Source organism: Meriones unguiculatus, chromosome 11 (genome assembly GCF_030254825.1).
Source record: "Meriones unguiculatus strain TT.TT164.6M chromosome 11, Bangor_MerUng_6.1, whole genome shotgun sequence".
NCBI lineage: Eukaryota > Metazoa > Chordata > Mammalia > Rodentia > Muridae > Meriones > Meriones unguiculatus.
In genome coordinates, this window is record NC_083359.1 from 113,176,601 (window position 1) to 113,203,844 (window position 27,244).

Here is a 27,244-nt window from a genome sequence, read left to right on the forward strand (position 1 = left end):
AAAAACAAGGTTTTTCTACGTTAGTTAATTTCAAGTTTAAAAACTATACAAGCCAAGAAACTTTTTTTAAATGTACTGCTTTACAGTAACAAATTTAAGCAGTGAAAAATTTCGGATACTTACTTGAAGTAATAATAATCAGAGCAATAATCCATGCATCTAACAAAAAAAGAGCCAAGCATATAGAAGTCTCTAGATTAGTTTAGATAATCTATACTTAAGAGAATAATAAAAGTTAATTTATCTAATTTGAACACAATCACTATATACCCAAGACATCTTAATCACAGAATACTTATAAGCCCATTTCCAGATTTTGTGTCCAACATGTAAAATTCAATTTTCAGTGTTTTTGCTTTTCTTACAACAGCAGCTTATTTAGTAATGATTACAGGACAATTAGAATTCACTGAATAGAGGAAAATCATTACCCAATATATGATCTTCTTATATTTGGTTTAGTTCAGTATGCAATCTATAATTCGTTATAATTTTTAAAAAGAAATCCATCTTTCCCAAAAAGTAGAACTGTAGAATGTTATAAATAAGTTTCAATCAATTAATTAAACAGATGCTATTTTCAATTCTTTACAAATAATATTTTACCTTACGAGGGCCCTGTCATCCCTATGCCCTCACAACCCCACCCTCACCCTTAAATGAAGATATAGTCCTAAATACCAAAGACCTTCCCTTCTCAAAGTGTACCCTCAGAGATGGCTATACAGCTCAGTAGCAGAAGCACTTAGGTAACATGTTCAAAAACCACCTACTGCATTGCTAAGTTATGCAGAGGAATTTAAACAAGCACAGTTGACTAACTGGGTCTGCTGGTTTTCTTTCTCTTGATGACATAAAAATACTCTGGTCAAAAGCAATATAGGGAAGGAAAAAAATTTGTCTGGGTTAGCATTCACTCAGGTAAGTACAGCAAGAACTCAAGGCAGAACTTGAAGGCAGGCCTGTCGGCTATTCCACACAACATTATCTTTAACCAAGAAACGCACAGCTGAGAGAACACAGCAGAAACCCTGAAGGAAGGCTATTGATGGCTATTGATGGCTTGATAGTAGGTTCATGCTTAGCTAGCTTTCTTTTTGTTTTGTTTTATTGCTTAGTTGGTTGGTTTTTGAGACAGAGTCTCTTTTTGTAGTCTACGTTGTCCTGGAACTAGCTCTGTAGATCAGGCTTGCCTCAAACTTACAGAGATTCAACTGCTTCTACCTCCAGAATGCTGGGATTAAAAGGCTTGCACAACCACTGCCCAGCTTTAGCTAGCTTTCTTATACAGTGCAGAACTACCTGTTCAGAGCTGTCCACAGATCTCCTACATAACTCAACAATCAAGACAACCTCCTTTTCCCATGCCCACAAGCCAATCTGATCTAGGCAGTCCCTACAGTGACCGTGCCTTTTCAGGTGACTATAGGCTGTAGCAAATTAACAATTAATGCTAATTAGGTCTACCAGAGAACATTAAAGTCTACAAAATCTTAAAGTTTGAAAGTATTTATATCTACTGAAGTATTTGCTTCTAAAGTTCCATAATTTTCATTAAATTGCTATGAATGAAGTCTTGGTCTTAATTCTGCTCTTCATGGTTATCATATGTTTAATAGTTTAAGAAGCACTGGGTTTGTTGACACAGTGACACATAGTGACTACAGAATTTGAAGCTAAATCATATATAGACAGTTCTCAAACTGTAATGGTTTGACTGAATGATTTCACTCTACATTTGGTATGACACTAATGTATATTCAGCAGAAACCAGTGTTGAACTTTGAATTTTGACTTTTGCCTGGGTTAGCAATATGACATAAGGCTTAGATCTTAGGTAGCGGATCTTATTTTAGATCTTAGGCCGCAGAGGCAAGCCACATTTGCTACACAAGCAGGATCACATGAGTGAAACCAGAACCCTGACTATGTTACCATCTCTGACAATCTTCAGGCAGACATGCTAAGTGCATTTTCAACTTAGGAATTCAATTTACCATGGTTGTGTTTTATGAACTTTAACCTCAGCCTATAAAATTTCCTACACTAAGGCCCATCTATGAAATTGTACTTACCTACATATTACTCTGCATAATAGTACTTACATTTGTCATGGTGTTAGCCCAAAATAAGTAATCCTAAATGTCAACTATCACTACTAACAAGATATGCTGCTTCTTTAACTGCCAGTAACTGAAATGTATGATATTTCCATGTAAACTGCTAAAGTCTCATACTTCAGGGGTATAAATAACTGAAATAATAACCTAATTCTTTGCCAAATATTCCTTCACGAGGATTAGGATATCCTAGGGAAAAAAAGAGAGATACAGATTAAGTAAGATAAAACAAAAAAAAATGAATCCTTTAAATTTCCAAGCTTATTTTTCACCCATGTATAAAAACTCCTATACTTTCATTTTCTTATATAGCCCATTAATACTTCTTATTTTGAGTAGCATCAGTAAATCCTAGTTTCATGTTTTTACTATTAGCTTTCTTTCCACTAACATTCCATATAGTAATATTATATAGTAACATACACAGTTTCTTTTTAGTATATTCTCAAAATTTGTCTGTAAATGTCATGAGATTCTAATTAAAACTGAAGATACTGAACAAGCTCAATAAATACTTCAGTTGTCAATCTGAAATGGAAGGGAAATTTCAACAACAACAAAATGCCATATCAAAATAACCCACAGTTAATATCAATAATGAAAGACTGAAAACTTTTCCTCTAAAATCAGGAACAAGATAGGATATCCATGTTTGCCACTTACAGTCAACATGGTGTTGGAATTTAACCAAAGCTAAGAAAGGAAGACATAAAAATATGTTTGAAAATGATGTGATCTTTGTTTTCCGTGTTGTTGAGGTTGAATCCAGGCCTGAACATGCTAGGCTATCCCTCTACTACTAGTTTGCTGCATCCAGCCACAAGATGGTATGTAGACAGTCATCCACAAAAGCCTGTTTGAACTAATGAAGTTAGCAAAGTCACAGGATATAAAATCAACATACAAAGAACTATGAATACTTTAAAAAGAAAATTATGACAACTCTATTTGAAATAGCATTTACAAGATAAAATACTAAGAATAACCACAAAGCAGTAAAAGACAGGAAATCTAAAAAAACTTTGCTGTAAAAGATTTACAAAATAAGAGCTGTGTTAAATGAAGACTTGGTACTCAACTGATGGACCCAGTCATTGAAAAATGGTAGCATTTTGAAGGCTCTGATTAAAGTAATAGAATCCACTGATAGATCTCTAACTTTATGGCAGCATTAGTAAGGGGACCCTGCTGGGGGAGATGTACATGCCTCTGAAGATTATACATGGTCTGTTTCTCTCTGATCTCTCACTGCTAGAAGATAAGGCTCCTATGCCACACACTCCTACCTCCATGATGTTCCGCCTCACCACTGCCTACAGCAGTGGTGTTAGCAGAATATATACCAAACTTTGAAACAATGAAAATAAATCTTCTTTCCTTTTTTTTTTCCTTTCATATTATTTGTCTCCATCTTTTGATTTCTTCAATGTTTTTCTTCAGAGACTTGAAGTTCTTGTCATACAGGTCTTTGACTTGCTTGGTTAGAGTTACACCAAGATACTTTATATTACTTGTGGCTATTGTGAAGGGTATCATTTCCCTAATTTCTTTCTCAGCCTGTTTGTCGTTTATATACAGGAGGGCTACTATTTTTTTTAATTAATTTTGTATCCAGCCACTTTGTTGAAGGTGTTTATTAGCTGCAGGAATTCTCCAGTAGAATTTTTGGAGTCATTCATATATACTATCATATCATCTGTGACTAGCAATACTTCGACTTCTTCCTTTCCAATTTGTATCCCATTGATCTCCTTTAATTATCTTCTTGCTCTAACTAGGACTTTAAGTACTATATTGAAGAGATATGGAGAGAGGTGGGCAGCCTTGTCTCATCCCTGATTTTAGTGGAATTGCTTTAAGTTTCTCTCTATTTAATTTGATGTTGGCTATAAGCTTGCTGTATATTCCCTTTATTGTTTTTAGGTATTTGCCTGCTAACCCTGATCTTTCCAAGACTTTTAACCTGAAGGAGTGTTGGATTTTGTCAAAGGCTTTTTCAGCATCTAATGTGATGATCAAGTGTTTTGTGGTTTGTTTGTTTGTTTGGGTTATTTACATGGTACCTTACACTGATAGATTTTTGTATATTGAACCACTCCTGCATCCCTTGCATGAAGCCTTCTTAATTATGGTGGATGCTGTTTTTGATGTGTTCTTGGATTTAGTTTGCCAGTGCTTTATTGAATATTTTTACATCAATGTTCATAAGGGAAATTGGTCTGAAATTCTCTTTCTTTGTTGGATCTTTGTATGGTTTAGGTATCAGGGTGACTGTGACCTTAAAGAATGAGTTTGGCAATGTTCCTTCTGTTTCTTTTTTGTGGAGTAGTTCAAGAAATATTAGTATTATCTCTTCTTTGATTGTCTTCTTTGATAAAATTCTGCACTGAAACCATCTGGCCCTGGGCTTTCTGGTTTTAGTTTAGTTTTTGTTTTTTTTTTTTTGTTGGAAAGCTTTTAATGAATGTTTCTATTTTATTATTGGCTATGGGACTATTTAACTTGTTTACCTGATCTTTATTTAACTTTGGTAAGTGGAATATATCAAAAAAATTGTCCATTTCATTTGGATTTTCCAGATCTCCCATGCTCATGGATCAGTAGCATCAACACAGTAAAAATGGCCATCTTACCAAAAGCAATCTACAGATTCAATGCAATTCCCATCAAAATATCAATGCAATTCTTTACAGACCTTGAAAGAACAGTTCTCAATTTTATATGGAAAAACAAGAAAACCAGAATAGCTTTAAAAAAAAAAAAAGTCCTGTTCAATAAAAGAACTTCTGGAGATATCACCATCCCTGATTTCAAGCTGTACTACAATGGTAATAACCACTGCATGAAAATGACATAGAAAGAGACAGGTTGATTACTGGAATCAAATTGAATACCCAGAAATAAACCCACGCTCATATGGACAAGTGATTTTTGACAAAGAAGCCAAAACCATACAATGGAAAAAGAAAGCATCAACAAATGGTGCTAGTCTAACTGGATCTCTGCTTGTAGAAGAATGCAAGTAAAGCCATATTTATCACCCTGCATAAAACTCAAGTCCAAGTGGATCAAAGACTTCAACATAAAACCAGACACACTAAATCTGCTAATGAAGAAAGTGGGAAAGAGCCTTGAACTCTTTGGCACAGGAGACAACTGCCTGAAGAGAACACCAGCAGCTCAGGCTCTAAGATCAAACTGAAAAGCTTCTGTTTGACAAAGAACAGACAAAGAACACTGTCAATAGGACAAAATGGCAGCCAAGAGAATGGGAAAAGATCATCAACCCTACATCTGACAGACGGCTAATACCAAAAATATATAATGAACTCAAGATATTAGACAACAAACAAAATAATCCAATTTAAAAATGGGGTACAGAGCTAAACAGAATTCTCAGCGGCAGAATATTGAATGACAGAGAAACACTTAAAGAAATGCTCAGCATCCTTAATCATCAGGGAATTGCAAATCAAAATGACTCTGAGATTCCACCTTACACCCCTCAGAATGGCTAAGATAAAAAACTCAAGTGACTGCACATGCTGGCGAGGATGCGAAGCAAAAGGAACACTCTTCCATTGCTGGTGTGAGTACAACCACTTTGAAAATCAATCTGGTGGTTTCTCAGGAATTTGTGAATAGCTCTACTTTATGACCCAGCTATATAACTCCTGGGTATATACCCAAAAGATGTTCCACCATACCACAAGGACACTTGTTCAACTATGTTCATAGTGGCTTTATTCATAATAGCCAGAAACTGGAAACAACCCAGATGTCCCTCAACTAAAGAATGGATAAAGTGTGGGTACATTTACACAATGGAATACTACTCAGCTATTTAAAACAAGGTCATCTTGAAATTTGTAGGAAAATGGAAGGAACTAGAAAATATCATCCTGAGTGAGGTAACCCAAACAAAAAAGACATATATGATATGTACTCATTTATAAGTAGATATTAGCCATAAAGTACAGGATAACCATGCTACAATTCACAGACCCAAAGAAGCTAAGTTACAAGGAGGGCCCAAGAGAGGATGCTTGAATCTCACTTAGAGGGGAAATAAAAAAATACTCATTTGAGTAGAGAAAGCAGGGGAAAGAGGGCCGAGTGAGAAAATGAAAATGGAAGATGGGGGGCATCTCAGAACTTGCCAGAGACCTGAGATATGGGAAGCCCCAGAAAATCTAAAGGGGTCACCCTAGCTAAGACTCCTACCAGCAGGGATATGTAGCCTAAAGTGGCCACCTCTTGTAGCCATGCCGGACTTCCAGTAGAGGAATAGGTCACCAACCCACCCACAAAGTACTCAACCCAAAATTTGTCCTGCCTACAAGATGTACAAGGACAAAGATGGAGCAAAGACTGAGGGAATGGCCAACCAAAGACTGGCCCTAATTGATATCAATTGGGAGAGAACCAATTCATGGCACTATTAATGTTACTCTGCTATGCTTATAGACAGGAGCCTAGCATAACTCCTTTGAAAGGCTTCACCCAGCAGCTGATGATAACAAATGCTGAGACCCACAGTTGAACATTTGAGCTCAGGGAGTCCTATGGAAGAGTTAGGGGAACAATTGAAGGAGCAGGAGGGGTCAAGGACTACACAAGAAGACCTACTGAGTCAACTACCCTGAGCCCATGGGGTTGAGACTGAACCACCAACCAAAAGCATGCATGGACTGGTCCTAGACCCCCTCCACATATGTAGCAGATGTGCATTTTGCTCTTCATGTGGATTCCCCAACAACTGGAAGAGGGGCCCTCTCTGACTCTGATGCCTCCCTTGGGATCCTGTTCCCCTAACTGGGGTGCCTTGTCTGGTCTCTGTGGGAGGGTCTGTAATAACTTAATGTGCCAGGGTGAGTTGGTCCACAAGGGGGCACCTCCCCTCTTTCTAAGGAGAAGGAGAGGGGAGGGAGGGGCTAGGAGGAAGAGGGCTGCAATCAGGATGTAAAGTGAATAAATAAATAAAACTTTATTACAAAAAATAAATTGTTTCTCATAATGTTCGATCATAACAACAGCAAAAACCTAATACAGACATTCTGTTTGCTAGATAAAAAATTATTTAAGCTGTTTATAATACTCAAAGCAGTTTACAGACTCAATGTAACCCCTATTAAAATTATGACGATGTTTTCTTTCTGCATTAGTAGAAAAAATCTAGCATAAATCAATACAAAATCTGAAGAACACAAAGTTGACAGAATTCATACTTCTTGGTTTCAAAATGTACACACACACACACATATATATTAAAACAGAGTGATATTGATATAAAGATAGGCATTCAGACCTATGAAATGGAATATTACTCAGAAATACACATTTTAAGGTGATTGTTAACAAGGATGCACAGGAACAGTCATTGGGAAAGAATAGTCTCTTCACCAATTGGTGTTGGGAAATTAGATATTTTCAGCCAAAAGAATGAAGTTAGAGCTTCAAAATAAAAATAGAAATCTTTGATTTCTATTAAATTATTGAAGATAATGTCTAAAACTATAAAAAATTTAGAAGAAAATATGGGGAAAAATTCATGTTTATAGATCTGACAATGATTTCTTGAGTGTGACACAAACTAGGCAACAATAACAGCAAAGGAGATTAATTGAATTTCATCAAAATGAAGTTTTAGACACTAGCAGGGTGAAAAAGCAATGCACAGAATGAGAGGAAAAATTTCGAAAGTGTATATTTGATAAGCAATTTATAGAATATTTAAATTACTCTTAAAACTTAGTAGCAACATACCCAATTTAAAAAGTCCAAGGACATATGCCCAGGAATGGTATAGCTGGATCTTGAAGTAGAACTATTCCTAATTTTCTGAAAAAGCACCAGATCGATTTCCAAAGTGGTTGTACAAGTTTACATTCCCACCAGCAATAGAGGTGGGTTCCCTTGCTCCATGACCTTTCCAGCATGTGTCATCCTTTGGGTTTTTGATCTTAGCCATTCTGATGGACATAAGGTGGAATTTCAGGATCATTTTAATTTGCATTTCCCTGATGACTAACTAAGGACATTGAGCATTTCTTTAAGTGTTTCTCTGCCATTCGATATTCCTCTGTTGAGGATTCTTTCTTTAGCTCTGTACCCCATTTTTAATTGGATTACTTGGTTTCTTGATGTTTAACTTATTAAGTTCTAAGAGGAGCAGGGGCTATCTGTGACATGGACTCAGTGGCTGGATCTTTGATCAACTCCTGGCAAGGTGGCCTAACTAGGCCACAGAGAAAGAGGATCCAGACACTCCTGATGAGACCTGATAGACTAGGGTCAGATAATAGGGGAGGAGGACCTCCCCTATCAGTGGACTAGGGGAGGGATATAGGGAGAGAAGAGGGAGGGAGGGTAGGACAGGGACGAGATGAGGGAGGGGGCTACAGCTGGAATACAAAGTGAATAAATTGTTAATAATAATAAAAAAGAAAAACTTTAAAAATAAAAGAAAAAGTCCAAGGACTTGATTAGATATTTCTCAAAAGAAGATACAGAGATGACCAACAAGCTCATGAAAAGATGCTCAACACATCACTAATAATAGGGAAATGGAAGTAAAACTTAACAATATTTGATCATCTCTACTAACTATACACTATAGCTTGAATTTTTATTTTCTTTAAAACTCATGAATAAATTCTTGCCAACATAAGGGCCCTGAAATGATGAGGACACAAAAGTGTTGTGTCATTATCTAAGGACTGGATTCATTATTGCAGGATTATACGCTTTTTTCCCTACCTCTCTTTTCCCTTCTGTCATGTTATGATGTAGCAGAAAGCATTTGCCAAATAGCAGCACTTGGACATTACATATATCCCTGAATCCAGAACCATGGAGGTAAGTTTCTGACCATTATAAATCATCTTATCTGTGGTATTCTGCTATAGCAACACAAAACAAACAGGTGGCTCTTGTTAAAAAAATAAAACAAAATTAAACAAAAGTAAAACCAATAGTAAAGTTGTCTGAAATCTGGAGCTTTTGTTCACTGTTAGTGGGAGGATAAACTCATGAGCTGCTGCACATTTCCTCAGGAAAAAAAAACTGAATCATCTTATGACCTACAAGTGCTACTCCTAGTGTACACCAAAAGAATTAAACGTGGGAACTTGGGCAGGTGTCTAATTCTGTGTTCAGAACAGCGTTGTACAGAGTAGCTGGGAGGAACACACCACCCAACCTTAGTCTACCAACAGGTGAGTAAATAAGCAAAATGTGGCAATATAAAAAGGGGAGCATTATTCGGATGTAAAAGAAAGTTCTAGCACAAAAGTTACATGGATCTTAAAAAGATTTAGTTTTAACAGGATTTAGCTATATGAAGTAAGTAAGACACAAAAGGACCGATGATGCATGAACTAGTTGTAGGAAGTACTTAGAACAGACAAAGTTATTAGGGGAAACAAGGAAAACAGTATTCAGCAGATACTGGGAGAGGAAGGAAAGGGAAGTCATCGTTTAACAGTGGAAGCTTCAGAGATGATAAAAGAGAACTGGTTGCACAAGAATGTCAGTGTATGCAATGCCAAAGAATTGTCTGGTTAAATTATAAAATTAACATGAGAGTGATCTAGATATTTAAAAAACATGTCAAACATTTAAAAAATAAGAGTACTATAGTTTTAAAAAGATCATCCTAAGTGAGGTATCCCAGAAGCAGAAAGACACACATGATATATACTCACTTATAAGTGGATATTAGACATATGATATAGGATAAACATACTAAAATCTGTACACTAAAGAAGCTAAGCGAGAAGGAGGATCTTGGGTAAGATGATCAATCCTCATTCAGAAAGGTGAACAGAATAGACCAAAACAGGGAACAAGACAGGAGCCTACCATAGAGGGCCTCTGAAAGACTCTACCCAGCAGGGTATCAAACTTTGGGCAGGGTGCAGGGAATCTTAGGAAAGAATGGGAAGATGAAAGACCTGGAAGGGACAGGAGCTCCACAAGGAGAGCAACAGAACCAAAAAAATCTGGGCCCAGAGGTCTTTTCTGAGACTGATACTCCAACCAAGGACTATCATGGAAAGTAGAGAGCTGCGGAATGCTATGCCTTAAAGATGGAGCTGGTTTCTGCCTTCCACCTTCCCGATGGTGAGTGCTCTCTGTCACGAACAACTCCACATTTGGCTAAGGCCGAGGATCTGGCTTGCTTCCATGCATGTGGACCTATCTGCATTGCCTACGTGGCATGCCTGGGTTGGCTACCCAGAGGCTATTTAAGCTGTGGGCTGGCTTTCCCCAGGGTCCGAGGATTGTTCAAAGTTCCTGAATAAACTGCATTGAAAAAAAAAAAAAAAAAAAAAAACAAATCTGACACAGACTTCAAAGGAGAAAGAGGACTGGAATACCTGTTACTTTATGTACAATGGAAAGATGGGTAAGCTGTCTTCTCCTCAGCTGAAGAAGCTCTGCTTATAGCTCACTTAACCATTACCCTCTCTTAGCCCCTAAATGGGGATGAGAGAAGGAGGAACCCTGTTACCCCTCCCTACAAATTGAAACACATGATGATGTGTTTCAAGTGTACCTACAATTTTGTACCAAGAACTCAGATATATGACTGAAATTATGTAATTCCCACCAGGGGAACACCAAAAGTCTCTTCTTATTTAAAGATCTTTTTATTTTTTTTATTTCATGTGTCTCTATGTGTGTGCCATATATTTTCAGGTATCTACAGGACCAGAAGAGAGTGTGAGATCCTCTGAAGTTGGAGTTATAGGTGGTTATGAACCATTCCACATGGGTAATGAGGATCAAACTGGAGTCCCTCACAAGAACAGGACTTTCTCTTAAACACTGAGTTATCTCTCCATCCCCATCCTTACCTAAAGCTTTTTACACAACATACAACTCATAGCTACTGGTGGAACAATTAATTATAGCTAATCACACGTTAATGTAAAACACATGACCACTAGGAGAATGGTAAAGTATGGTATATACTATGCAACTGTTATGAGATTAAATTTAAATAAACCCCAATCTAAGACATTAAGTGGGAGGAGCAAATCATTGGAAAATATATGTAGTTTGATATACTTTTGCTTTAAAAAAAATGTGTGCTGAAGAATAGCTCAGGGGTTAAGCACTTGACACATGAGAGTAATGATCTGAGTTTGGATTCCCAGACACCTACATAAATATAGGCAGTCTACCTGCATTTTTAGCCTTGAAAGGTGGTGATGGGATTCCTAGAGACTCAAGAGGCTGGCTGTATTTGTGAGCTCTGGGTTTTATTGAATCATCTTGCCACAGTGAATAAGGTAAAAGAGAGATTGAGAATGATTCCCAACATCAACCTCAGTCTTCTACAAGCACATGCATACACCAACACATGTGCATCCACATACATGCAAAAAGAGACACACACAGAGACCACATAAAATAATGAAAAAAGGAAAATAGGTTGATGTACAAAAATAGATAAAAAGCAACCTTAAAAATATTAAATTAACTTTGGCAACATTTTTATATCATTTAAATCTACTAAAATAAATCTATGTCTAGCAATATAGAAAACTTAAAACTTATTAATAAAAATAAAATACTAGAAAAACATTCATTGTACATTAATTTATTTAAAAAACTGTTAAATTCAAACCAACAAAATGTTTTAGAAAAATGGGATAAGGATATGAATAAATGACTGTTGAACCTAAAGGTAAAGGTCACTTGAGTTGAGGATTTGGACAGCATTATAGTTAAACACCTAAAATCAAAAAATGATTTTAAAATGTAAATTTAAAAAGCTAGGCCTGATTTTTTAAAAATGAAGAAACAAAACATCCTTTTTTTTTTTTTTTTTTTTTTTTTTTTACCCATGTCTTAAAGAACTCTGAACTATATCATTAAGATAAAGAACTATCAAACCTGGGTAATTGTTAACTGGAGACTTGGTAGGATGAGTAGGCATAGAACCTAGAAAAATAAAATGAGTCTATCAATTCATTTGACTTATTAATATAAAACTATGGATTTAATTCTATTATTGACATTTTCAAAAAGATTAAAAATACGTATTTTCTGTTCTTTATAATTCTACTTCTAGGGATTTAGTCTATGAATGTTTGATCTACGTATATAATTGCACAGGCATATGTACAAGAATGTGTATTACAGGTTTGCTTTTTACAAATACAAATATTATAAAGTAACTAAAAATATATTGTAAAGAGAATGTTTTCAGGGTAAACATATGCATCCTAACAAGTCAGATGCCATACAAAGCGCATCATAATCTCTCCACTTTTCACACACCATCAGACCTACCATAACACCAGTACAGGCTGCTGCTGCCTCTGCTGCTTTCTAATGCACTTCTTTCCTTAAAGGACAATTAAAAGTGACTGACAATTCTACCAAGGGTTTGTTTTAAAGGGGGATTCCTCTAGTTTCTCTTTTTTTAATTTTTCTCACACATCTTGTCTTTCAAATGAGAACCTAGATTAGTGCTTTATAAATCTTTTATCAAGTGCTTATTGTTAATTCTTTCAAAAATTTCTCTCAACAGATACTCAACTAAGATATAGAAGGAAGCTATCAGGAGGTATCAAGTTCTTGTAGGAATTATAAAAATGTGTTACAAAGGCTGGCATGGTGGTGTGTGTCTCTAAACCCAGCACTTGGAAGGCAGGAAGATCTCTGTGAGTTCCATATTATCCTAGTCTCAAAAGAAAGAAAGAAATGAAAGGAAAAGAAAAGAAAAGAAAAGAAAAGAAAAGAAAAGAAAAGAAAAGAAAAAAGAAAAGAAAAGAAGAGAGAGAGAGAAAGGAAAGAAAGAAAGGAAGGAAGGAAGGAAGGAAGGAAGGAATTCTAATTACTGGGTGAGCATGTACAACTCTCAATTTTCTCCATCCTTTAAAATCTTAGGGAGATAGGATATATTTTAAACAAGTTAGGACCAGTAATTCAGACTCATTTGAACAATATCCGCAATCCGCATTAACACAACAGGTATCCAAAGCTCATAGAAATGAAGTCAGTTAGGCAGAGTCAAGCTAATATCCTGTGAACAGTCTGCCCTGCCTAATGCTCTTGCTACAACCCTGTGTGGCTGGCTGCTAGTTCCTCCAAGTGGACCCATAACAAGCACTGCAGTGGGAATGCTGGTTCCTCCCATTATAGCAACTTCTCCATGCTTAACAGAAGCTGATTAGGAGTCAAAAAAAACAAAAAACAAAAAACAAAAAACAAACCTATCTCATTTCAGTAGTAGAGACTCCTAGCTCTCCTTTGCTAGGAAATCTAGTTTCTGTTGTCAAAGCTTCAAAGACAAAAATAACACATCAACATTTTAAGTAGGTAAGGGGAGTGGGAAGGAAATGGAAAATACAGGTCTTAGTATAGAGGCAGCAGAAATTTCTATTTATATGCACTACTTACAAAGAACTGAAAAGCTGGGCATAGTGCATAGTGCATGCCTGTAATTCCAGCACTAAAGAGACTGAAGCAGGAGTATTGTGACTTTGAGGCCAGCTTGGGCTACATACAAGACTCTAAACAACAAACTGATTAAAAAGACTCCCACTGCTAAACTAACTGCAGCTCAGAAAGTGAAAAATTACTTGAGACTAACATGATAAGGAGAGCAAAAGTATAAGTAAATCACTTGGGGGGAAAGAATAAAGTAGCAACGCTTAGTACAGAAAACACACATCAACAAGCAGAAGCCAAGAATCTTTTTTTTCCATCAAGATTGATTTAAGTAGACAAGCCATGCTAGCTAACTTTAAGAAATTCCTACATAACAAGTATTGTGTTAATTCCTTTAAAGATATCCTACTCAAGTGTTAAACCCATATAAGAAAGATAGTAGGTTATTTAACACATGGAAATACACATTTAAAATTGACATAACTTCCTATTCACGTTTGACTGTATTGCAAATAAGAGTTTCTACATCTGACAAATGAAATGACTACAAATATATTCTCTCTGTACTACCAAATGTACTGAAAATGATGAGTAAGTAGACACTGCAGGAATGTAAAGGGTATCTAAAAAAATCACCAGGAGTTTAAGGGTTTTCTTTTTCAATATAAGCAGGAAATTATTAAATATGAAAGTGAAAATTGGCAATTTTATGCTGGGAAGAGTTGGCACTAGAAAACAAAATAACAATGTGGATCAGATAAAACACATTACTGGCACTTTCACTGGGAATTTAAAAGATTTTTAGGAAAATGTAAGGAGAACTGTACTATACCTGAATAATTAAAATGTTGAAGGTTTTTTAAAGGGGTAGACAACATTAGAAAACAAAATAATGCAACAGACCAACTTTCATTACCACAAGCCATGCCTTTCATTCTTGACTTAATTATATAGCAATAATCAGGCTACAATTTCAACTCTAAAAATTGTTACAATCCACTTTCTATACAGAAATATTTTAAGAGAACTTATACACTGTTAAACTCTAATAAACTTAAGCCCACAGAAAAACAAAAAAAAAATCACAATAGCAGAATTTTATGTCATATCTATGGCACAGGAATGAATAAAAGCCCGAGATAGTTGCCAAATTACTGCTTTTCAGGTATCATAATATTTAACTTGATCAAAGAAATAAATTTAAAAACAAGCAATCAATCAAAAACCACCAGAAAAAATAAAGATGGGAAATAAGACAACCTTTGTACCTTTAAGACATATTGGGATGGGGGGGTCCCAAGTGCTATTAGCACCGCAGACCACTGTGTCAGTGCCCTTCATATAAAAACCCTCCACACACTCAAACATCACTGTTGCTTGATAGGAAAAATTTTCTCCAAATCCTGATATCTGTCTTCCATTTTGTAGTACTGGAAATGGACATTTTATCACTGAGAAAAGAAAAATTTCACAGAATTTAATTAAAATCTGGTTTATTTTTCATATCAGTTTTCTGAAACTTTTAAAACTACGACCCAAAGTTAAAGAAACATATTTTGTGTTCCAAATATATGAACACACAGCTCCCTCAAAAGTTCACAGTAATACTGAACTTATATCACTACACAGGGCATTTTCCATTTTTCCATATTCCTTAAGAAGTAAAATGAGTTACAATCTATTAGACTAATTCATAGTCTACTAGAAGAATTGTGGGAGAGGGACAAAAAAATTGCTAGGCTAGGCACTTTAGATATGTCAGACTATACCGTGAAGTGAGATCTGAGCAGCAGCTGAGACCAGAGCATGGTCAGCATGTTAAGCCCAAGTGTTCTTCCCATTCCCTCTGGACCTGAACTTCTATCTGGTGCCATTCCTCACAGCCCAGAGCTTCCTTTAGCAATTCTTGTAGGTTGGCTAGTTAGGTTCTCAGTTTTGGTTTATATGGACATGGTTCACTGATTTTTAAACAAGTTAGATTAAACAAGATACAGTCTTGAGCTACCATGGGCTACATCTGAGCAGGGGTTCTAGGTTATATCTGTACATGGTCCTTGGTTGGAGAAACAGTATCATAAAAGACCCCTGTGCCCTGATATATTTGATCCTTGTGGAGCTCCTGTCCTCTCCAGGTGAGTGGGTTCCCTAGTAAGGGGAACAGGGACTATTTCTCACATGAACTCAATGGCTGGCTCTTTGATATCCCTCCCCCCACCCGAGGGAGGAGCAGCCTTGCTAGGCCACAGAGGAGGACATGGCAGCCAGTCCTGAAGATACCTGATAAGCTAGGATCAGATGGAAGGGGAGGATCACCTCCCCTATCATGGACTTGGAAAGGGGCAGAGAGGAGAGGTAGGGAGGGAGGGAGGGTAGGACTGGGAGGGAATGAGGAAGGGGGCTACAGCTGGGATACAACGTCAATAACCTGTGATTAATATAAAAAAATAAAAATTATTAAATAAAAAATAAATAAAGATATAGTCTTGAGAGATTATAGGTTAATGATTTCACCAGTACTTAATAGATAGCATTGTGCTTCAGCCTCAATTAAAAGAATCCAGCTGTTACCTCTCTTGAATGTTAACTGCTTTTGTGGTTGTTTCTCTGACTTTTTTTTTTCAGTAGAAAAAAAGAAAAAAGAATAGAAAAAGAATATTCCCCCCTCCCCCATTTGTTCACTGAGTTTCCTAGATTTAAGATTGTTATTTTGTTCCTAGATTTAAGATTGATATTGTTATTTTGAAGCCGATTTTGTTCATTTTTTTGGTCAGTACTAATTCAAGTTAAGTTTCAATTATTTTTTGAGATAGGGTCTTATTTTACAAGATTACAGGTATGTAGTACCATACCTAGTTCAAATGAGTTTCTATACTGTTCTTTGCTTCTTTTTCTGAAACCCCAATTACATTTACATTTTACTGCTTAATGTTCTTCAAAAGTCTGAAAGCCTATCTTCTTTTAATTTTTTTTCTTAAATTATGTTGGATTTCTATTGACCTGTCTTCAGGTTAACTAATATTTTATTTAGTTATATGAAATATATATTTAAAGTTAGGAATATTAGCTATAACTTGAATGTTGTAAAACATACTCTTTCAAGTATGATGGAGGACTGGATAAAAACATATTAAGATGCACACTTGTCTACTGCAGTCCAAACACGGAAAAGTTCTGGAACTCTAAAATTTCTCCAGGTCTGCTTGTGACCCACCCTTCCACAACCAGCCAACCACTGGTCTGTTTTCTATTTATATCCTGCAAGTGGACCACCTGCCTTTCAGAGTGGGTATTTCAGTAAGGCGTATGAGATCCAAAAATTATGATTATAAATAAGAAGGCAAAAACACCTTTTTTGTTTACATGTTTTCATTTAATGTGGGTTGCAGAGTTGTCAGGTAAAAATGCAGTGGTTTGAATGCCAAATGGATAGCCTCAGTATTTGAACACTGGCTGGGGAAACTGTGGAAGGTGGAAGTTTATTAAAGGAAGTGGTTCCCTAAAAATGGTCTTTGAAGTTTTATAACCCACTCCCACTTCCTATCTCTTCTCTGCTTCCTGTTCTACTAAGATACAAGAAATCCTAGTTACGTAAGCCTGCCACCAAGGAGATGCTTGTGACTCTGCCCTTCCCTCCATTGTGTGAACTGTTAAATGTGAGCCAAAATGTACTCTTCCTCTCTTAATTTGTTTCTTATCAGGTATTCTGTCAGTGACAAGACAAGTAACTAATATATATTAAAATATATTAGTATATATTTATTTAAATGTATGTGTATAAGAAATTTCCAAATGTATTCCACAAAATGCTTGCTCCACTTTGTGTTGTGTCAGTTCCAACTACTCCACCTCCTTGCCAGTACCTGGTGTTGCTATGTGTGCACATGTGTGTGTGTGGCAGGGGGAGGTAGTATCTCAAGGTGTATTCAGAAACAGATTTACTCTCTTTGTCTTTCCTTCCGATAGCTTATTATTCTGGGCAGGACCTCCAGGACAGTGCTGAAGAGAGTGATGACAGTAGATTTTATTTTAGCTAGATCATTTCTTAATTAGAAAGAAATTAGTTTTTACCATAATGTTGACTATAGGACTTTCGTAGGATATTGTTTATCAATGAAGGGATAATTATTTTCTCCTAGTTTGCTGGGTCTTATCATGAAAAAAATGAATTGTCAAATACTCTTGGTTAGTTTTTGTAGTTGTTCCTTTTTTTCACCTAATAAAATGACTATACATAGGATTAGGGCATATACATAACTTTTGATAATGAATTGCATTGATTAACTTAGCACTGAAGCAGACTTGTAACTGAGTTACAAGGGCAAGTTCTACTTGATCATGAAAGACTTCTCTTTTTATGAACTACAGGATTATATTTTATATTTTGTTGGAAACTTTTATTTTAAGGATATTGTTGCTAATTTTATTATATTATTTATAATTTTTGGTCTCAAGACAATGCTATTAACTACAAATTTTATTTCGCTAAGAGATAAGGATTGTTTAGGTATCTTTATTTTCTATAGGTATCTTGTGTCTTTGAGAAATGTCAGTTTCATTTAAGTTGTCAAACTGATAACTGAAACAGTGTGTAATATTCCTTTATCATCTTTAACTGCCTGAAGGATCCTTAGTGATGTCTTCCTTTTCATCCTTAATACTAGTTCCTAGTTCTCCTTCCTCAGATCTCTCTCTCCCTCCCCCTCTTTCACACACACACACACACACACACACACACCAGTCTAGTTGTAGGTTTACCTACTTTATCCATATTCTCCAAAACTCAGATGTTGGTTTCAATTTTTTTTCCTTCTCCCTTTTCAGTTTCTGCTATATATTTATCACTTTCTTGCAACTTGCTACTCAGGATTAATTGGCTCTTTAGATATTACAGTGGAAAGCTAGGGATAGGTTCCTAGGTCCCTGTTTACAATTTTTTTTGTTTGTGCTGGGAAGTAATACTTCAGGTGAACCCCTGCAAATTCTGACTTTCTGAGGTTGTTTTCATTTTTTACACATTTCACATTCTTCCCAATTTTCCTTCTGACTTCTTTACCAGTAGATTATTTAGAAATATCTTACATAATTTTCAAGTTTTGTGGATTTCTTTCCTAATATCTACTTTTATTTCTTGAGATTAGGTGACATACTTTCAATTACTAGATTTTTATATTTGTTATAAAATCTATTAGTTGGGGCTGAAGAGATGTGTGCTGAAGACACGGAGTGCTCTTCCAGAGGACCAGGGTTCAAATACCAGCACCCACATGGCAGCTCAACTGTCTGTAACTCCAAGAGCTGATGCTCTCACACAGACATACACACAGGCAAAACACCAATGCACATAAGATAAAAGTAAATAAAACAAATTCTATTAGTCACCAGGCTAATACATACACCTTCACTTCCAGCACTTGAGAGGCAGAAGCAGGAGGATCTCTAACCCTAATTTCTAGGCTAGCCAAGATTACATAGTGAGACTTTATGTCAAAATAAGAAAAAAAATTAAAAAACATCACAACAAAACAAAAATATCTTAATACCTAGACTGTTTTTTACTTTGCAGGTATGGATAAACATTTGCTGTCATTCAGTGGTATCTCTCAAGAGAAAAACCCTTCAGTGTCTCCATGTTTTTGGTAACTCTTCAGAGCCTTAAACATTTTAGAATTAAAACAAAACAATACAAAAACCAAACTTTTTTTTTCTAGATTTTACCATTCTTTAAGTGAGAGGGCTGCTATTTATAATCCACTCTGCCATTACCTGAAACTAGACTGTTCCATTTTCCTATAATATGAGATGACACTTCCTTATTTTCCAGCCAATGTATGTTGAGTTTTTGGTTCTTTCAAACAAAAGTATCCTACCTCATGGCTATAGGTAGTAGCTCATACTCTCAGAAATGAGAAGGAAACTCCATAATTAGAATTATTTTTAAATTTAACTCCACAGCTATGAAATTGAATTGGAAAACAGTTTCATAGAGAAGGAAGGACATATGCTCACTATCTTTACTTTTAGAGAAATCTATTTACAAATAAAGAAAAGATGATTACCTTTACACTCTGGAGGCTTGCTACTCCAGGTGTTATGGCCAGAACAGAATAGTATGCTCATTCCAACAAGGGAAAATTTATCTGGCCCCGGGTTAGGATCACAACTGTAAATTACTGATTCACGGTACTTGAATACATCTATATCACCAAAGGTGTGTGTTCCATTTTTTATTTTTGGAGGTGGTGAACAATAAACCTCTTTATAAAAAGAAAAAAATGGAAATAAAGGTAAGAGGCCAGGTCATGTCCTTATTCAAGACAGCATTAGAAAGTTCTATAAGTAATTGCATCAATACAGGATTTCTTTATTTACAACCTCAATTTTCATCTAGAAGAGGGTTTCTATGACAAAATCCAGCACCCCAAATTAAAACCACTAATATAGAAATGATCTTTTAGGACATTTTCCTAAGGGAAAGAATGCCAGTTTATTTGTAAGATCATGCTAAATTTTATCCTACTCAATAGAAGAGATGCTGATCAACTTAATGAAAACTGTGATTTTAAAAAAAACTAAACTGAATACTAACTGATAAATATGTTTTAAGGTAGAGGTACATTCATTCAGTAGGCTTGTAGCTTACAATCATACTGACATACTATTATTTATCATTTTCATACTCACAGTACAATATGTTTTTGCAGAAGCTAAAAATTTTGATAAAACAGATTAACTCTCAATATTTTTCTCTAAGCCAAATATTGAAGAGATTGCAAAATCATAAAGCAGTGTCCCTAGTCTCAACTTTTTTGAAATTTCAATAAAAACATGTGAGCTATAGTAACATGTATTGACTTTATTGTCCTTAAAAAGAAATAATTATTTTACATTATCTCCATTCTAATCCTAACATGATTAATGTCAATAGATATAACCACAAAAAAAAGTTTTCTAGGAACTTATTAATCTAAAATCATAATAGGGTCCTGAGACCAAAATGGTTGAGAACTGATAGTCTAAAATTTAAAAATAAAATGTACTTACTTTCACAATGTGGGGAAGGACCATTCCAATATGCATGATCATCACTTTTAAGCACACAGTGTAGAACTGACATACCAACTAAGTAATGACTAAATGAGCAAAGAAAAAGTTACTGTTTTCTTTGGCAGCTGGTAAGATACACATAATAATGAAGGATAGTTTTAGATAGTTTTTTTCCCTTAATATAGTAGTTTGAGGGATAAGTTTCTGAAATAAGGTATAATGAAAGCACTAAACAAATCTAACTAAATGTTGATCAGATGGAAAGTTTGTAAACACACACTGTCCAAGAGGTATGAAGTCTAAACATATCTGATGTGACCTGGTATCTTTGCTATCTCCTTCAATTACATTATTCTGCTTTTGTGTCTTTGCTCATCCATTTCGCTCTTGGAGTATGAAGGAGAGGAGAAAGGATTCCCTAGGAAGGACTGCCTGGCTTCCAGTCCTATCTCCATGACTGACAGGCTACTTAAGGTTGGGCAAACCATTTAAAGTTTCTTTTGTTCCTCAATTAAAAACATACACATACCTAGGTATGGTGGTATACAACTTTAATCCCAGAACCTGGGAAGTAAGGCATGCATGTTTTCTGTAAGTTCAAGGCTGGTTTAGTCTACATGGCAAAAGCTCTAGGCCTACATAGTAAAACCCTGTCACAAAAAAAAAAAAAAAAATCAAACAACTCAGGATTGTTCAAGATAATTATATAAATTAGAGTGGCACATAGCCACTAACACATAGAAGTAATATGTTATCTCTTACTAATATTATGATCATAATGTCTTTCTAGGAACAGCTAAGGATTAATGCTATAAAGTCTCCCCATGATTTAAATTCACAGATTATTATTCTGGGCTCTCATGTCATCACCATGAAGTGTTACTATCTGGTATTCGTTGTTATTCTTTCAGAAGAATTTACGGATTGAACTTTTGGTTCCCTAAAAATACCTAGAAGATTTCCTCCACATAGCTTTGACTGAATGTGCTTTTACTTGGTTAGATTAAAAGATTACTACCTGAAACTCTCTGTTACAGTCACAGCAAACATTCTCCAAGACTCACAATTACTTCTGTGAGAGCCCTAGAGAGTAAAGACTGTTTCTCAGTGTCTAATGTCCCTTTTTGAGACACTTCAGGTATATAGAATTCTCCTTTGGTTAGCAGTTCTACCTCAATTTCACGAAACCCCCACTTTCACCTTGAATTTTCAGTAAGTATACCTGACTGTGAAGGATAAGGTCACCATAGTTACCTACCCCCTTTTGATACTGGCCTGGAACTCACTCGTATCCCAGAACTGCCCTTAAACTCAAGGAGCTCCACCTGCCTCATCCTCCTGAGTGCCAGAATTACAAGTATGAACTATCATCCACGGCAGATTATTCCAGTCTTAATGTTTATCATAGACTTATTTTTGGAAACAGCAAATATTTGTTTTCCTTCAGTTTCTTTACTTTATTAAATATCCCCCCTATCTCCAAAATGTACCCAAATATTGTCAGATAGGAGCACAACTTGTCATATAGTAAACAAAAGTAAATTTACTTGAATGATTAAAAAGAAAAGTAAAACAATGGATCAGGAACATTTACCTTATTTCCCATAAGGAGCAACTTACCCCTCCATACAAGTAAATTGAGCTCGAGAACCCCATGAAATTCTGCCATCTATGTAGTGTATGTTGCCAAATGATGGGTTCTCTAGTTTAGTGCATTCCACTTCTAGAAGAAAATAACAATAAAAATTTTAATCCAGCTCCAGGGCCAGTTTGCACTTGAATCAAAGTCAAAATCGTACATGGTTCTTTTGAGTTTGTGGATTACTTAATGATTTAAATAATAAGGGTGTAGTAGTTTGAATAAGATGCCTTCCATGAAGGCATTTGAATAGTGATTCCCCAGTTGGTGGCTGTTTGGGGAAGATTAGGAAGTGTGGACTTTCTGGAGAAAGACTGTCACGGGGGTTGGGGTGTGCTTTGAGGTTTCAAAAGACTTGTGCCATTCCCAGTAAATGTTCTGATCCTACTTGCCATTCTGAGATGTGAGCTTTCAGCTCTTCATGCCTTTGATCCACCATTATGGACCCCCTAATCTGCTAACCCCCTGAGACCATACGTCCAATAAAACCCTTTCTTTTATAAGTTGCCCTGGCCATGGTGTTTTATCTCAACTTCAGAAAAGTAATTAATACAAATGACAAGTACAAGATTAGCAATTATGCAATCAACTAAAGGTCAAGAAAAAGAGATTCCCTATAAATATCTCAAAGCCTGAAAACAAAAATACTTACTTTTAAATTAAATCTTTGTTTCACATAGGAAAATCATCCCTGCAATAGGGGTATATGCACCCCATCCTAAAATGTCTGAAAATCAAACAAACAAACAAAAAAGTTGAATTTACTTACTAATACAACCTTCATCTGAAATAGGGACCCATGTATGATTTGGTTCACAGGTAGTAACCATGAGGAATGGAGGCAGATATAGGTATCCTTTTTTACACTTATATTCTATTGTCTCTCCAACCTCATAATAGGGTTTAGATATGCCCTTGAGTTTCATAGCTTCAAATGGTGGTGGTAGTTCACAAGCATCTAGGAAAAAGAGGGCAAGAACAAAAGGGGAAGTGTGAATTACCACTTTTATCAACTAAGAAATGTTATTTTACAGTAGGGAGGACAGAAAAAAAGTCAAAATGTTCTCAGCAATATTCTAAATGATTAGGGCTTTCTTTACTCAAGCAGTGATAGTAGTTCAAGAAGACCCCTGACTTGCTTGCTTAAAATAACATCGTCTTAGCTTTTGTTTTATTTCAGAATCAGCTAGTCCTTTATTCAAAAGTAAAACAATGAGATATGATTAATGTTTTAAAGGACCATGTCTCTTTAATTAGCACTTCCCTGGTACCTAGCACCAAAGCTGAGTGAGTGCTGTGATTGATTCTTTAAATCAAAATTCAAATTCTTTACTTTTCAGAAATTTTTCTTTGAAAATATCTGAAAGTCATGTTTTCCTTTCTGTTTTCAGCCAGTCTTTAAAACAAAATTTTACTTGCTTAGCTATAAACATTTTCCTATGTTAATGTTTCATCCATGTCAAAATATTTACACTTTGCTAGTTCATTATGGATTCATTCTGCATTCTGCTATAATTAGAAAGTGAATTCCAAATACTGTGGGTTGTATTTTCCTGTAGGTACAGTAATAACAGATATAAGAACTTATTTCTTATACAATAATGATAAGGATTTTTAGAAAATTAGAAATAACAAACATTCAGCACTGTGCTAAGCATATAGTGTTCTTTAACTAACTTATCTCCATGCTCATCATGTATAAATTTCCTTCTTTATGAGAAAAGTGAAGTATAACAAGGTAGAGTAACCTGTTTAGAAATGAATTCCAGGTAGGTAGCAGACGAGGTGTCAAAACAGACAACCTGTGTCCAGGACACACCACTACCACTACCAATGCTGTGGCCCCTTTCCAGTCCTCATCTGGAACTCCCCAAAGCAGATACCACCATATCCTGTGTTCAGTCTTCAAGAAATAGCCTTTTATAATGCTTGGGGACATTACAGCAGCTTTACTTTAGATTCAAGTTGTATTAAGTCAAGCAAAGGATCAAGTTGTTAAACCCATCAGTTAAAAACATCACAGCCTGAACTGCTCCAAACTAACCCCTCACTTCTCATGATTCTTTAGCACTCTACCTATCTCTTGTCTCTTTCGTGTCAAACCAAGTAATTGCTGGTCAGCTGAGTCTACCTGGGGGTGTTTTTGCTTAAATCACTCAATTCCTTGCTGTGTACGCTGAGCAGCTCTCTTCTCTTTCTAGACACCTGGAGGGAACATCTTGTGCCTTAGTTCTGGAAGAATCACTCAGTTCCCTTCCTTTGGGGTATCTCACATAGGTCACATGTGGCTGTGTTTAATAGCTAAGATGAAAGCTAGTCATCAATGTGGCCACAATGTCCAGTACCAGCTTCTCATAGTGGCATAAGAGTACAACAAAAAGACTTGCAAGGGTTATATTGTCATGCTTTTTATAATGAAAAGTCACTTTAAATGTTTATACACTGGAAAAAGGAGAGCCATTTATTTCTCTCTTCTTCTCCTCCACCTCTTCCTCCTCCTTCTTTGTCTGTCTACTAGTATTTTAAAACTCAACAATTTAACACATAAAGACTATTCCCCTGCATTGTAGCACATGGAGTAAGGGCTGAGATACTAGAGTGTAAGCATTAACTGATCTTAGAAAGACCTAAAACAGGCCTATGAGAGCAGATACAACAGGAGGCTGCAACTTTGTTCAAAGAAGTAGCCAATCTTCTGAAAGAAGGAGACCAGCCTCAAATTCTGATAGATTCTCTGCTGCAATCCTGAGGACAGGCTTTCCATGCTGATCACTGTCCACTCATAAACCCTTTTCCTCACAAGTAGAGTTGTTCCAAAAATGAGGCCATACTCAATTCTTCCTGCTTATCACAATGAGGTGTTATTTTTTTTTAAGTTTTGCAGGTTTCAATATTTTACTTTTCAGATTTTACTTTGTTTTCCCTCCATTTATGTTATATCCTATTCATCTTATTTATCTGTTTTCTCTATTTCAAATAACTGTAGAGTCTTCTTAAACTTTTAGCTTGAAATTTGTCCCAAACATTATTCTTTTAAAAAATCCATTTGTTTCTTATTATGCTATTATCTGCCCCTTCTATTCCTTGTGAAGTGAATTTTTATAGTGATTGGTGGAAGGCAAAGCTCCTTAAAAAACCTTCTTCCTGCAAGCCAGAAGAATCTTTTCTATGCTCCATGCCTTGACCAAACCTGATATTTAACATTCTGGTACTTGGGTTTTGTAAAAGTGCCAACATTAAGGCAAAAACCGAGACATTTGGAGTCACAAAAGATCTCTTGCCTTCCAATTTGAAGATGTAGAGAATAGAAAAGACAGTTTTAGAAGTATGATTGCAAGTTGAGAGGTGGGTTAAACTGGGTTATGTCTAGTTAAAGTCAGTGGAGGTCTCCTTGAGAAGTAATATTCCAACTAAGTTTGAAGAGAAAAAGTCAAATATGTAATGTAATGTTTTTCCATATACAGGAAAAACAGTTATAAGCCAGTGGTTTAAAGTGTGATAGTTTGGATTGTTGCTTTTCTTGCCCTAAGCCATTTTTAAATCTGTTAAGAGAAGCATGCTCCAGAACATGGTTCTATTCCTTAGTGTTAAGCTTTGGTTAATACTTGCTACTTCAAATAAATATTAGCAAATATTTATAGATACTATGTATCTATCAGGGATCTATAAGCCTACTAAAGTGCTTGCTTATATTAATACATATACATGTGTGTGAACAACCAGTGGAAGAGGATCACACAAGACTGGTTTGTCACTGCCTCCCAACATGCAGAAATATATACAGACTACATGTCAGGATTGTGTATCAGGGATACAGACATAGAGTGTTGAAAAGCAGAAGAAAACAGAAACATTGTTCTTAGTGTAAATTTTACACAATAAGCATGTATAGTATTTATTCCATGTAATGAAACACCATCCAAATGTAGTGAGATAAACCTTGAGTTTTACTTCATTAGCTAAGGTGAAAACCTGAGTGTTACTTTACTTCTTGTCTTAGGAATGAGGTTTAGATTGTTCTTTTCTACTGTGACTTTATCTGTAAAGGAAGATAATGTCTTAAAGCCATTTGGTGATAGAGTCAGACAATAACTCTAAGCCGGGAGTAGGGGTTTGAGAAATATGATTAACCACTCCGTATGGTGTGTGTGTGTGTGTGGGGGGGGGTAGCTAATAAAATTGCAAAGCCAAACAAAACAGTTACGTGTAAATCAAGCCCATACTGCCTCAGGCAACAAAGAAACTTGACTCAAGATAAAACAGGCCAAGTGTGACCTTCCCTCCCTTCTAAACCCAGAGTTGCTTACCCACAGCATAAGCAGTTCAACCTGCTACTGACACACCCAAGCTCTAGGTGAACCTCTACCCCTCTCTCCACTCACATCGCCCAGCCCGTAAGTGCTGCCCACTAAGCAAGTCTGCATTTTGGGGATGGGGACTGCCTGGTCTCCACTGCCGTGGCAAAACTCTACCAGGTCCTCCATCCAGGGCTCAGATAAGCTCCTCCCAGCATCCCAGTGGCACAGCCTCTCTCCTGGATCCTACCAGATAAAGTAGACAGCAGGTACAGAAGGGCCTCTGCGCAGATGCTCAGGAAGTACCACCAGAAAGTGTAGATCTTCCGTCTGGGACGCCGAGGCCTTGCGTTTGGCGCGAAAGGCGTCATGTTAGCAGAATGAAGGAAAAACTGAGCACCAGGAAGCCAGAGAGCAGCTTTGAGCTGGATGAAAGCACGCAACAATCCTGAAACTAAAGTGTGCTGAGCGACACAACAAATGGGCGTGGCCAGGCCACTCCCGACTGGCTAGTGACTCAAGGTGGTGCTAACTAGGCCAATCGACTGGCAGCAAGGTGGAGTCTCAGTTCAAGGGGCTGGGCCAATGGTGTATGCGCTTGCCCAGCAATTTGGAGCTTGTCAACTGTCTGCCTTTGTCCCACTTTGCTGTGTTCCTTCCCTACCACCTTTAACTTTTCCCATCTGTAGCTGCATTCCTCCCAAGTCCTTCTCTGCCACTTTACTTCACTCCTCAGC

At 36.3% G+C, this 27,244-nt stretch overlaps 1 protein-coding gene across 11 annotated transcripts in view; it reads right to left on the reverse strand.

The window, feature by feature from the left end:
• The window catches only part of Cd46 (CD46 molecule), a 43,655-nt gene extending 16,668 nt beyond the window's left edge, over window positions 1-26,987 (reverse strand). For 2 of the 11 annotated variants that reach the window (XR_009584714.1, XM_060364974.1), the window contains exons 1-9: window positions 26,758-26,985; window positions 22,982-23,170; window positions 22,194-22,296; window positions 20,571-20,659; window positions 19,586-19,783; window positions 14,798-14,980; window positions 12,027-12,074; window positions 2,268-2,309; window positions 124-159 (exon numbers count right to left, since the gene is read on the reverse strand). Coding sequence is in view for 7 of the 11 variants with exons in the window: in XM_060364974.1 (XP_060220957.1) it covers window positions 124-159; window positions 2,268-2,309; window positions 12,027-12,074; window positions 14,798-14,980; window positions 19,586-19,783; window positions 20,571-20,659; window positions 22,194-22,296; window positions 22,982-23,170; window positions 26,758-26,878 (1,009 nt within the window). In the remaining 4 variants the exon portion in view is untranslated. Of the gene's footprint in view, window positions 1-123; window positions 2,310-12,026; window positions 12,075-14,797; window positions 14,981-19,585; window positions 19,784-20,570; window positions 20,660-22,193; window positions 22,297-22,981; window positions 23,171-26,757 lie in introns of all 11 variants that reach the window. The other 9 variants (XM_021660841.2, XR_009584716.1, XM_060364978.1 and 6 more) reach the window with 9 other exon arrangements.
• Window positions 26,988-27,244: the final 257 nt, after the last annotated feature.